General features: G+C 36.3%; 1 protein-coding gene across 1 annotated transcript; it reads right to left on the reverse strand.

Moving 5' to 3' along the window:
- Positions 1-5,033: 5,033 nt before the first annotated feature.
- Positions 5,034-7,940, reverse strand: LOC307126284 (membrane-spanning 4-domains subfamily A member 12-like; the record flags this gene model as incomplete). Its single annotated transcript, XM_079816749.1, has 6 exons — positions 5,034-5,042; positions 5,892-6,029; positions 6,400-6,570; positions 7,274-7,330; positions 7,417-7,536; positions 7,773-7,940. 6 exons carry the CDS (start codon positions 7,938-7,940, stop codon positions 5,034-5,036), a joined length of 663 nt encoding a protein of 220 aa, XP_079672875.1.
- Positions 7,941-14,291: the final 6,351 nt, after the last annotated feature.

Here is a 14,291-nt window from a genome sequence, read left to right on the forward strand (position 1 = left end):
GGTTACAGCTTGTCGTGTGGACGGTGAAACCCGAGATTTCGGCTTGTTAAGTCGAAATGTGCGCCGTTATCGCTATTGTTTATACATGAGTGGAGTCTATGCAATGGCGGACGTAACTTTTAATAACTCTGCTAACAGCGCTTATTACATGTATACAGATACATGCGCAGTTATCTCATTGTATTGCAGAACAGAGGCGCCAGAATACAAAAATACAACATAGTAAGGCAAGTGTGTGAAGCTTCAGTCCACTTGAGCCCTGCCCCTGTGTATATACAGTTACCTGTCACTGATTCCAAAGTAAACTTGTAGAAGGGTTTCACTGAGCCCATGGCATCCCTCAGTGCAGGTAAAAGTGTAGTTCATTACTATAGCAACAGTGGGTTGCAAGCACATTTTTGGTAGAACAAAAAAGAACACATTATTTAACCCGTACCCCACTTTATCTTTTTACTGGCACTTTTCTATTTATAAAAATAATATAAGTACTTTGTAGCATAGTAATTTGAGTAGTTTTTAAGCAAACGACTTATTTACATTTACTTGAGTCATAATAGTTTTCAGTACTTCTACTTGTACTCAAATTATTTCTTATTTAAGTAGCAATACTTTTACTTAAGTAAAACTATTTTAGTACTCTTTTCATCACTGCCTTTACTCCACAAGGTGGCAATGTTTGATACACAGTGATGAAGTGACATTTCACTCATAGTTACCACTGGCAGAAAACAAAAGAAGAGGAAGAATCATCATCAAAACTTGAAATGGCTCAGCAATTTACTGCAGTGCAAGTGCTGAACATAATCAAATATTAGTGTCACTGTCACTTGATGGTGGATCTGTTGAAGAAGCTGTCAGCGATCAAAATATTGATTTTGAAGATGTTGAAAATTATAGTTTTGAGAATGAGCCAGATGCTGAATGTACTGGGAAATGAGGACAGTGATGATGGTATAAAACATCTGCTCAAACTGAACCCTTCCAAGCTTCAAAAGGTAACAAAATATGCTTTACAGAATATAGACAGAGTATATTTTATTCTTCTGTAATTGTGTTTAAATGTTTTTATTTGGAATTTCAGCAGACAATCATTTGTAAGTAAAAATGTGTATAAATGCAAACAAATATAAATAAAATTAACATCCTAACAAATATGCATTCAAATAAATAAAAAACTACAGAAAACCCATCCAACCCCACCCAAAACTACCCAAAAGTGCTATCCAGTGTTCTTCTGTAATTGTTACTCTAATATCAGGAGAGTTTAATATTATCGCAACAGGTATATATAGATCCAGGTCGCTAAAGATACGAATATGTAATGATGATTGGCGAAACATTCATGATTTTAAAGGTTCAAAAATCAATTACTATTGGAGATTAAGCCTAGTCCTAGGCTAAAATGGCCCTTTTAAACTAGATTAATTGAAATCTTCTTTCTCTGTCATGGTTTTAAATAGTCCTAGACTTAAAGGGATAGTTCACCCAAAAATGAAAATAAGCCCATAATTTACTCACCCTCAAGTCATCCTAGGTGTATATGACATTCTTCTTTCAGACGAGTAAAATCTGAGTTATATTACAAAAGTACAAAAGTGAAACTGAGGATGCGTACGTGACGTCATGACGAGCCTACCTGGTCGCGTTAGTCTTTTTTCCATAAATTGAACAGGGAAGGCGGTTGATCGAAAGTTTACTTGATAAAGTTTTAAATATGGATATTTTTTTTACACAAACGCATCGGTTTGCTTCAGAAGGCCTTTATTAACATCCCAGAGCCGCGTGGAGCAGTTATTTGATTGGCAGATGCACTTTTTATGGACTTCAAAAACAGAGCAACTATGAATCCAATTCAAATGTTTGGATTAGCCTGGACTTTTGTAATACAACTCAGATTTTATTTGTCTGAAAGAAGAATGTCATATACACCTAGGATGACTTGAGGGTGAGTAAATTATGGGCTAATTTTCATTTTCGGGTGAGCTATCCCTTTAATTTAGTCCAGAGTTTAACAAGCTGATTTCCTGGAGGAAGACTAGAGCTACTCCAGGACTCAATTGAGGCTTAAAGGAACACGTCGACTTTTTGGGACTTTAGCTTATTCACTGTATCCCCTAGAGTTAGATAAGTCCATACATACCATTTTCATCTCAGTGCGTGCCATAACTCTGTCTGACGCACCCACCACTAGCCTAGCTTAGCACAAAGACTGGAGGTAAACGGCTCCAGCAAGCCTACTGCTCAATCAGTGACAAAATAACGCCAACATTTTCCTATTTACAGGTTGATGTGTACATCGTGTACTAAGACCGACAGGAAATGAAAAGTTGCGATTTTCAAAACCGATATGGCTTGGAACTATTCTCTCATTCCTGCGTAATGATCAAGGTACCATGGGTGCAGCAGGCGCAATGATATTACGCAGAGCCTGAAAATAGGCTTACTTCCAACATAACCAACATGACAACCTGCTTGCACAGAGAGCGTGCTGGGGACTATTTTGAGGTGCTGTGTAATATCATTGTGCCTGCTGCACCCATGGTACGGTTTCCTAAATAGGAAAAGGATCGAATACCTGCGGTTGATTTTGATAATCTAGGTATTATCGTTTGGCCAGAATTTTGAGTTTGCTATAGACTTGAAGGACTATAATGCGTTAAGAGCTCGCTCAAGTACTGGGGAGCTAAACCATTTAGTGCTTTGTAAATAATTAGCAAGACTTTAAAATGTGTATGATTAATAGGGAGCAAATGCTGTGTTGACAGACCGTGCTAATATGGTCATACTTCCTGGTTCTAGTAAGAACTCGGGCTGCTGCGTTTTGGACCAGCTGCAGTTTATTTATTAAGCGTGCAGGGCAACCACCCAGTAGAGTGATGAACTTACTGTTCTGCATTTGTTATTGAGATCATACAGTATGTAGTTCAGATATATTTATATGATGGAAGAATGCGGTTTTACATATGCTAGAATAGAAATGTAGCTTTCAAATCGTCGCTGCCCGATGAAACTCACGTATGTCCAAAACGGTTACTTTTCAGGAAGTGAAAAAAACACTGTATTTCAAAAGCAGTTGAATGTAGTGTTTTCATACTTGGTACGGCATCTTTACATGTAACCATATTCTTGCCAGTGTAATGATATAATCCACATTTGACCAAAATTGAGTTTAAATGGACATACGTGCATATTTTACAGTAACGGTGGTCGATACGCGTTCTTCCGATCATTAAATAGAATGGCCAAGTCCCGTTTCATATTGACAGAGGAATACGCTCAGTTTATTAAATAGCCTACGTCTTAGTTTATTAAATACGCTTAGTTTATTTAATATTAATTATAAATGTATTAAATGTCTCTTGCAAACTATGAAGGGACAATGAATCAATACACTGACATGGTAATGCTAGAAAGATACTTTGTTTGTACAGTCCTACCGTAATTTTGTCACTCCTAGACGTACGTCTGGCGTCAGGGGGGAAACGTTTACCTCGATGAAGGAAAGTCATTGTCTCACCAGGCTATCCAGTGCTGAGCTTCGATGAAACTTCACGAGACCGGCGAGATGCTTCCACAGGGCGGGAGATACGCGGCGTGATTGACAGCTTTGACACCAAATGGATATACGTGAAAATCAGATGACATGATTTCACAACTTTTCATTGGCCATTTAGATATGTGAAGCATACTGTATACAGAAATGAACCTAGACATTCAATCCGTCAAAAAATCTCAAAATCGGCAAAATGGACATACGTGGTTTTCATCGGACAGCGACGAAATGAAAGATTGGATGAAGACTTGACAGAATATCCATCAAGTGTTAGACAATATTCTAGTCGTGAGACAGCTAGCAGACGGTCTTTAAATTAAATAAAAATTATATTAAATATTTATCTAAATAATAAACGGATAAACTGTATACAGTATATATACTGATATACAGTATAGACAACACTGTTGCAGACCATGTACTCTATTTCATGGAAACAGTATTCCCTGGTGGCTGCTCTTTCAGCAGGATAATGCGTCTTACCACAAAGCAAAAAAAGGTTCAGGAATGGTTTGAGGAGCACGAGTTTGAGGTGTTGACTTGGCCTCCAAATTCCCCAGATCTCAATCCAATCGAGCATCTGTGGGATGTGGTAAACAAACAAGTCTGATCCATGGAGGCCCCACCTCAAAACTTACAGGACTTAAAGGATCTGCTGCTAACATCTTGGTGCCCGATACCACAGCACACCTTCAGGGGTCTAGTGGAGTCCATGCCTCAACGGATCAGGGCTGTTTGTCAGCAAAAGGTGGACCAACACAATATTAGGAAGGTGTTTGTTATGCCTGATCGGTGTATATAGGTAACTACAGCAGAACGCTATAGTTTCACACCAGTGAGGTACCAGATTGTTTACCAGTGTGGATACTTTATTTTTTTATTTTTTAGAGATTCATTATCTGACATGATCAGGCTGCAGTTATGTAATACCTGTTGAGGTTTTAGGTTGACACTATATAAGCATACTGTAGATAACTATAGCATAGGTATATCATCGCCTGCCATCCTAGTTATGGTGGTCGCAACACCACTACCAAAACCATTGAATTTTTTAGTGAAACATTGGTCACTGGTTGTAGGTGGCTTTGCAGATACTGAAACCAGATACAGAGGATGAATTTACCACAAACATTTACCAATGATGCTTTTTCCTGTCATGCACAGACAGCTCATTGTTCATTAAACTGAAACCTGGTTTTAACTTAGACGATTCAATTTAAATTGTCTTTGTTGTAGTTTTTATTTTATTTTAGGTTAAAACAAAAAATAACACCATAGACACAAAAGTGTCTTTGTGTCAACAAACATTACACAAGTAATTTGATGTACTTTCGATTCACAATCCTCTTTTTTCTTTTCAGTTCATGTAACACTTGAACAGATTGAAAAATAATAATAAACTAAAAAGCTTGCTTAGAAGCAAAAATAAGAGATATCCATTCCTTGCAAAGTTCAGATAGTAGGATCGCCTCACTGTGACTCAGAATCCCTGGGAAGTAAGACAAGATATGTTAGTACACAAGACACTAACAAGATCCACACACCATTAAAGGGATAGTTCACCCAAAAATGAAAATTAGCCCATAATTTACTCACCCTCAAGTCATCCTAAGTGTATATGACATTCTCTTTTTTTCAGACGAATAAAATCTGAGTTATATTACAAAAGTCCAGGCTAATCCAAGCATTAGAATTTGATTCATAGTTGCTCTGTTTTTGAAGTCCATAAAAAGTGCATCTGTCCGTCAAATAACGTGCTCCACGCGGCTCCGGGGTGTTAATAAAGGCCTTCTGAAGCGAATCGACGCGTTTGTGTAAGAAAAAGAATCTTATTTAAAACTTTATCAAGTAAACTTTCGGCCGACCGCCTTCTTTGGAAAAGTGTTGAATGTTGAAAGTGACACTCAGGATGCGTACGTGACGTCATGACGAGCTTACCTGGTCGCATTAGTTTTTCGATCGGCAGGGGAACTTTCAACAATTTTTCCATAAATTGAACAGGGAAGGCGGTCGGTCGAAAGTTTACTTGATAAAGTTTTAAATATGAATATTTTTCTTACTCAAACAGAGCAACTATGAATCCAATTCTAATGCTTGGATTAGCCTGGACTTTTGTAATATAACTCAGATTTTATTTGTCTGAAAGAAGAATGTCATTTACACCTAGGATGACTTGAGGGTGAGTAAATTATGGGCTAATTTTAATTTTTGGGTGAACTATCCCTTTAGAACTTTTATAGGATATATTTTGATTAACAATGAAGTGAAAAGCCCACTGTCACACAATACAACAATTTACCAGTATGTAGTTTACGATATCATGTCGTAAATCACTTACCTGGTTTAGTGCCACATTGACCACGGTAGAGTCGGTGTTGGAGGTGGCTTTGCATGCATATCCTGAGATACAGATGGAGATGATGAACTGAAGGATGGAGAACACCAGCAGAATTCCAGTGATCCCAAGATCAAATCTCTAAAACATATTCAACAGGATCATGTGTAAGTCGTTTCACAAATAATATCCTATCAATTATATTGACTGGGTTTCTAAATATTATATTGCATTATACTGAGGCATCATATGGCCTTTCAACACTTGAAACATGGCACTAAAGTCACATGGACTATTTGCCATTTTTATGATACTTCTATGGTTCCATTTGCATTATTTTGCAGAACATATATAATTGTTATGATTTTAATTGTATGGAAAGAGCAACCATCAGTGTCCTTAAATGTAAAAAGCACTTTCAATTATGACACAATTGTTATTTTTGGATTAACTAAGTTGATAAAACAACAAAAGATAATTTTTATTTTATTGCACATTGTACATTTAGTACCATCATCTTGAAACACAATTCATTGATATAATTGTAGCCATAACCACGGTCGTAGTCATTGTAGCATACGTGATAGAAATCTGAGGCAATAAATATCTCCATGGACGTCAGAACAATGGCTAGCCCTGCAGTTATGGCACTGATCACATTCATTCCAAGGGAGGCTTTCACCTACAGAAAGAAAAATGAATGTGTGAAAAGTGACAGTAATACTACTTATAAAACACCCTAAACTCAGATTTTAACTATGTAAATTGATGAGTCAGATGAAGTTCTAAACCATGTGGTAAAGAAAGATTACGGAAAGTATTGAGGTTGTAGAAGAATTGTGGAATTGTTTTATTTTTTTTTGCCGTTACAAAATGTATGATGATCACTAATAAATCTAGATTCTTGTAGCAAAATAGGTTTTGTGAAAATATATATTTTTCATTAAAAACATGTAAATAAGGTAGATTCAAGAAAGTGTTGTTTTTGTTGTTTGGGGATGAAAATAAAGTCCCAATGGCCCTTTTACCTCATAGCCCCATTGTACCCTACTTCATGCAGTCTTTACACAAATAACAGATGACTGAAAGCACTTTGTGCTCACAGAAACTTATAACTGTTGAATATCAGATGAGTTAGGAAAGGTTAGTTGTGCATCTGAAGCTGCTTCTAATTGGAGGTCCAGATTTTCAAATATCTGGACTGCTACTGCTATATATATATATATATATATATATATACACATACACATACACACACACACACACACACACACACACACACACACACACACACACACACACACACACACACACACACACACACACACAATTATTGACAAAAGACGAGTTATCCCCACAGATTTAAGCAAATTATATGTACGTACCACACACAGGTGAAGTTTATTCTGCGCAGCAACAGACAGAGATCCAGCACTGATGTACTAGGAGAGAAACACATGACATTTCAAAGTTCATTCTGGTAATTAAAATCAGAGGTTATAAAGCAAAATCATTAAATAAAACTTACAATAAGGGATCCCCAGAATTTTATGCCACTAATCTCAAGAATATCTGGGTAACGGTAGAGAAAGGGGGTGCGTACGATACCAAATAAGAAACACACCACTCCAATCATTATTTGGACAGTCTAGAGAGGGCAGATATGGGTCAAGTATTAATATATTTGCATGATGGCATATCATTCATGTTTGGACACGCACGCACGCACGCACGCACGCACACACACACACACACACACACACAAAAACACAAGTTATTGATGTTTTATACACTAAATAGAGTATTTTATCACAGAAGGAAACAAGATGATAAAAAATATTCCCCAACTCATACATGATTATAATTAATCATTAAATGCATTACCCCCAATGCCTTTGGTTGTGCCTTGAAAAATTCTGTGAGAGCCGTATTGTGATATGCTCCTCTGGCCTGCTGTCCATCATTATCAATAACTGTATTTGGTGCCACCTGTGGATTTACTTGGATGACAACTGCAGCTTTTTCAGTTGAGATGACCTTGCTGGTTTCCATTATAAGTTTTCACCTGTAATTAAGCGTTTAAATTCTGCAGTTCACAAATTAGTTAAGGTTGTGTGTGTGTGTGTGTGTGTGTGTGTGTGTGTGTGTGTGTGTGTGTGTGTGTGTGTGTGTGTGTGTGTGTGTGTGTGTGTGTGTGTGTGTGTGTGTGTGTGTGTGTGTGTGTGTGTGTGTGTGTGTGTGTGTGTGTGTGTGTGTGTGTGTGTGTGTGTGTGTGTGTGTTTCATGTAGAGCACAGTATTATATTTAAAGCATAAGCTAATGACCTTGTCCAGAGCAGTGTTGGGTAAGTTACTCTAAAAAAAGTAATTAATTACTTTCTAAATCCTACATCAACTAGTTAAGTGATTCAAGGATAGACATGAAATGGCTCTTTTAATTCAAATTAATTTATTCAAATACATAATATAAATCTACATAAATGATTCTTATTAACTGACCAAAGTATTACAAATGTGAGTATTACAAATACATAAAAACATGCATGTTAATTTCACTATTGTATTATATATAATTGTATGTAGTATTTAGTTCAATTACATCAGGAGTAACTGTAATTAAATTACAGAAAAAATAAGAGTAATCCCTTACTTTACTTTTTCAAGGGAAACGTAATTAAATTACAGTAACTAATTGCCTAGTAACTTGTTACACCCATGCAACATTGGTCCAGAGTGACTTATAAAACCGTGATACTGCCAGGGTTTATACACAGTAATAAAAAAAGTAAATAAAATAAAATAAAAGTAAAAAAGGACAGCAACGCTGAAAATGATGTCACTATAATATATATACTCTTATCTCAGAAAATCATATGATTGTGATATGAGTTTTTTTTTTTTTTTTAAAGGATGCCTTTGGACTTTTTCCTCTATTCTGAAAGATCAGAGGATAAAATCTGCATTCTTCACAAATATTGTGCCTGATTGTATATTTTGTGGCCTAATGTCCAAAAATCACAAAACTTGAAAAAATGGAAAAAATGTATTTTATGAGACAAAGTATAACAATACTGTGAAAACTCACAAAAGTCAAAAGATAATAATTATGTATAATTGATATATATCAAAGTGTGTATTAATATGGACATTATAACAAAAAAATTATAGATGTTAAGTGATGCATAAAGTTTTTTACCTTAAATGAAATTTGTTGATGTGGATGTCTGATCGCTCTTATGGCGTATCTTTGTGTTTGTGGACTGTGAAGAGCAACTGAGGAGGAGCTTGCTTTAGCTTGCTTTATATACTTTATGCCCTTCCTCCTAAAATTCAAAGGGCTTTTGGGTTAGACTGTATTTTGATAGTCAACTTTAGACATTCTAACTTGTTTTTATATTTTTACTAGTGCTGGGAATCAATTAAAAAAAATAAATAAATAATCAAAAATGTTTCTGTAATTAACCGCGATTAATCGCAAGTTATTAATATTTAACATTTTTTATATTTTGATATTGTAATAATTTCAGTTACTCTCCAAATTAATGTAGAAACAATTTAAAGACAGCATATTTTAAATATTAGTTGTAATGGCATCTTTTTATGAATGAAGGCCAGTATCACTGATACTAATGTCTCTATGAAACATTAATGACATTACATTACAGTATAACTGAAAGCTCCCAATTTCAACATTTATTAGGCTTTAAAAAAAACAACTTTTAATTTAAGTGAACATAAAACAATCTTTACATAAACCCAAAATAATTAATGTTATATTTACCCATGGCCTTCCCTGTTAGACATGTACAGAAATGTATTTATCAAACACCTTTCTTAACTGCATAAATAATAAATCAAATATAGATTAATCATCATTAAAGCTACAATTTTCTCTGTTCCCGTTTTTTCTTTGATGAACATTAATGACAGGCATCATCAGTGCTCCTGTCACTTTAAGAACGGCCGCTGACGAACATGACGCAGATCTGACGCGCTGTCCCGCGCATCTCATTTCCTCACAACTCTTTAAGTTTAACTCTGAGTCTGTTGCAGGCTGGGGCACAGACTCAGAGAGGGGTGGCACATTTAAATACATGTGAACAGTGCACAAGTATAATTAGCCCTACATTGGAGGTAATAATACTGTATATTATTAATAATAAAACATATAATCCTGCTGAAAAAGGAATTCAAAATAAGTAACTTGAAATGTGATGAAACAAACAATGTGATGAAATAACAAATAACTCAACAGTAGTAGAACCACATGGCCTGTGGTAAAAACAATGCAAGCAAGATTTTTTCCATGATAGTTTTAAACCATATAGAGCAACTTAAAGGGGTACTTCAGCACTGGGAAGATGAATGTGTATTTAAACTGGGTCATTTATGTAGTAGAAATGTGAAATAATTTTTTAACTTGGTGCCTTCTAGACCAAGAAAAGACAGAAAATGTATTTTTGTCTCATGTGGATGAAAGACAACAACTCCCAGAATGCACTTGCTTCGCTGCCCTACAAGGCCACTCCCAAAGCCACGGCCACTGGTTATCACTTGCCCACCATTACACCGCCCCAACGTTGTTTTGATCTTCATAATAATATAATTATTTTGTTCAGTTAGAGAATAAACACTACAATTAAAAACTGAATGTGTCTTTTCAATAAAGTGTGAGTGAGCTGAACGAAAGTCACGACACAAATGCAGCAAGAGTCAGATTTCATTCATCACTAGGGCGAAGAGCTGAGCAGAGCTGAGGTAAGCGCGGCAGTCATTCACGACGCGTGTCCAGTCTGGCGCTTTTTCAGATCATGCCTATGGAAGCTTAACTTTCATAGGAATTCATTGAAAAGTTTAAACACTCACTCTGCTCCGCACTACTCCGTTATTAATGCCTGAGCCGAGCGGCCGTGCGCATTTACATTCTGTGAGTGAGATCCCTCTGCTGTGGGCGGGTTGATAACATGCGGAACAGCTCCTTCTACTGGATGTAGTCTATAGCCTCTGGCCAAAAAATCCTCAGATGACGCAAAATGACGATATTTGCGTCATCGGAGGATTTTTTCTAGAAATAAAATGCATAATTCTCTCATCTCAGGGGGACATAAAGACATTTCACATATAGCACCTTATAACTTATATATAGTACCTATATTTATAAAACATCTGTACATATTCTATTCCATCCGAAGCGCTTCTGTCACATTGCATTTCCACCATTGTGTGTTTAACTTACATATTTTTTTTTTATTTTTTTTATGTTACTTGTCTCTTGTCTTGTCAATTTACATTGTGTACTGGAAGCTTCTGTAACCAAAACAAATTCCTCGTGTGTGTAAGCACACCTGGCAATAAAGCTCATTCTGATTCTGATTCTGATTCTGACATGAGGGGGGAAAGTACCATAATTTGAATATACTACCGGGTTTCTGCTGAAACAAAGCCTAATGCTAAATCACTGAAGTTAACCCTTTAATTGACAACAGTAGAAAGTGGCTTTTGAGCTCAGCAAGAACGTTACGTCCCATAGCTCAAAAAGGGACGCAACAAAAAGAGGGACACAAGAAAGCCGAAAAAATACCCAAATTTATTAACAAAAATAGACCTATACAGAAAGAAAACTGTATATAAATGTAACAGTCAGGAATCAGTGGTGTAATGTAATGAATGCATGGAAAAGTAATGTGCTGTTGCTAGTGTTGGATGTGTCAAAGGAAAAACAACTTTAAAGGAACCCAAACGTAAATGAAAATCATGTCCAGTCTGTCGCCCTCCTTGGCCTTTTCCTCATGCTCCTTTTCAACACGCTCGACAGGAAGTCCACCACAGGTGTACGGAATAACCACTTGAAAGGGCGGAGCCAGCCAATCATCCACCTGAGCCTGGGGAAACCCCACTCAGAGGAGTCGTCACAAAGCTGTAGAAGTGTTTATTAATATTTATATTACATTATAAATATATTATATTATTCAGTGTTTCCCACAGGATTTTGTGGTGGGTAGACATTGGTCCCTCTATAGGGGGTCCCGGGGCGGGAATATAAAAAAATAAATGATGTAAACGATGTTCTGTCCTATGTGTTCTGTGCGAGATTAACTGAGACGTGTTACAGCACTTGCATATTGTTGCCCTTGACTGTTTTTGTTGCTTCTATTGCTCTCATTTGTAAGTCGCTTTGGATAAAAGCGTCTGCTAAATGACTACATGTAAATGTAAATCTATCAAACATCCAAAAATGTATGTTTTACTTTTACCTACGTATTAACAATGAAACCAGGCTGGGGAAAAAAACATGTTTTAGACAATTTATAGGCCTTTTTAACTAGTGAAGACTAGTAAAAATGTCCTCACTAGTCGGTTGTCATAATATTTCCCTATATAAGCGAGAATGTTTGGCCCTCACAAGTATAGCCAAACCTACACACACACACACACACACACACACACACACACACACACACACACACACACACACACACACACACACACACACACACACACACACACACACACACACACACACACACACACACACACACACACACACACACACACACACACACACACACACACACACACACACTGCACTTCTGTCATTGGTAAGTGTTTGTGGTTTGTGATCAGTTTCTTCCTCTACATCTGTTCTCAGTATTTCTGACCAATGTTTCAGTAAACAGAGCAAATGGTTTTGGAGCCTCAAAAGTATAGATATTTATCAAAAAATGAAGTGTGTTGCTCACATGTCTTATGTTTGTTATTAAGGGAATCCAATGTGGGTAATGCTGAAAACTTGAAAGGAACATTTTATCAATGTGGTAAAGTTAAGAAAAAGTGTGCTCAAGTTAAGGATTTGTAGAGTAGAAACAGTACCCCAAACAACAAAAGTACAGCTAGCAGGCTGAAAAGGAAATATAAGGCAACCACAAATGTGCCATAATGAACTGCCTTCAACCTGATTGGTTTGAAACTAGGGCAGTCTGCTGTAGCTGTCTGTGCTTGACTTACGTAAAGACATATTATCAGTTCCCACATTCCCAGGGTAGTGAACCCACAACCTTAATATTGATAGTGCCATGCTCTACTGTTTGACCTTCAGTAATGCTAGATTTCTGTTCTCTTCAGAATCAGATCCAGGAACCTTTCCTTATAGAGCTTTATCCCTTTTTGTTTACTGTAATATGGTGTATTAAATAGTCTTTGTATCACTGATGTTGGTAAAATTAATAATGTGTGATGAGTCTACTGTGGACTAAGTAACTAAATTCAAAGCTGGGTATCCAACATGACCGAGCAAATAATGACTTATATTGTAACTAGGGCTGTCAACTGATGAAAACAATATTTTAATTGGATTTTTGGAACTTACATTTGCCAAGATAACAGAGTCTTGGTCGATGCCCAATGAGGCATATAATTTTGCTTGTTTTAAGAAAAACTCACTTTATTTTACTCATCTAGTAAATGCACATTGATTTAAGAATTTTTTAGATATTTTGACTGGAAACAAGAAAAAAAAAACTAAATAAGAAGAATTTTTTTTTTGCAGTGTAAATTGTAATTTACAACAGTGTGTTCTTGAACAAATCATTCTTTTAAGCGGGTAACTGCTTGAGCCAGTTCATTGAATCTGACTTTAATCAATACTTTGAATCTGAGTTTCATTTTCAACTAAATCAAACTTTAGTTCTGGGTTGATGACACAAGACGCACAGGCGCTCTTTGCGCAGCCCGGGGAGCAAGCAAGCGTGTTCAGATGGGATATCCCAGCTAACAGGGAACATTCTCAGAACATTACGGCAAGGTTATGAGCAAACGTTTTTCCAGTAACATTAATTGAACATACAGAAATGTTTTCATAGCTTAATGGGAACGTTAAGAAAACATTCTGAAAGCATATTTTTGTTAGCCTGGACTAAAGAACCAGTTTGAAATTAACAAATCAAATCAACAGGCAGAACTGAAAATCAACTTTTCCATCAAGTCTGACTCAAAAAGAACCACCAAGCCAGTTCTATCTGTCAAAGTTTTCTGGGGATAACTGTGCTCAAAGATGAAGATGTGACATTTAGGAGATATGACAGCAGAATAAACTCTAAAAATGTACTACAGGGAGAAATTAATATGACAATATTCAAAATATTAGTAGTGCAAATGAATGGATTGATACATTTATTGTCAGTATAAATACATGAATGCTGAAAGAAACAAAATCCCCAAAACTGAAGCTTGGATCTGGCAAACTGCCTAAGCAACAGCATGTTGTTTAAAAAAGGCACTCTGACAAGGTTCATGTGCACTTAAATCACCATCAGACCTACAAAAAAAGAGAAAAAACAACAACAACCAGAACCACAAACACAACAAATGGAACATTAACAGGTTGCTTTACATTTCCTTTACATTC

Source organism: Gobio gobio, assembly GCF_949357685.1.
Source record: "Gobio gobio genome assembly, chromosome: 5".
Lineage (NCBI taxonomy): Eukaryota > Metazoa > Chordata > Actinopteri > Cypriniformes > Gobionidae > Gobio > Gobio gobio.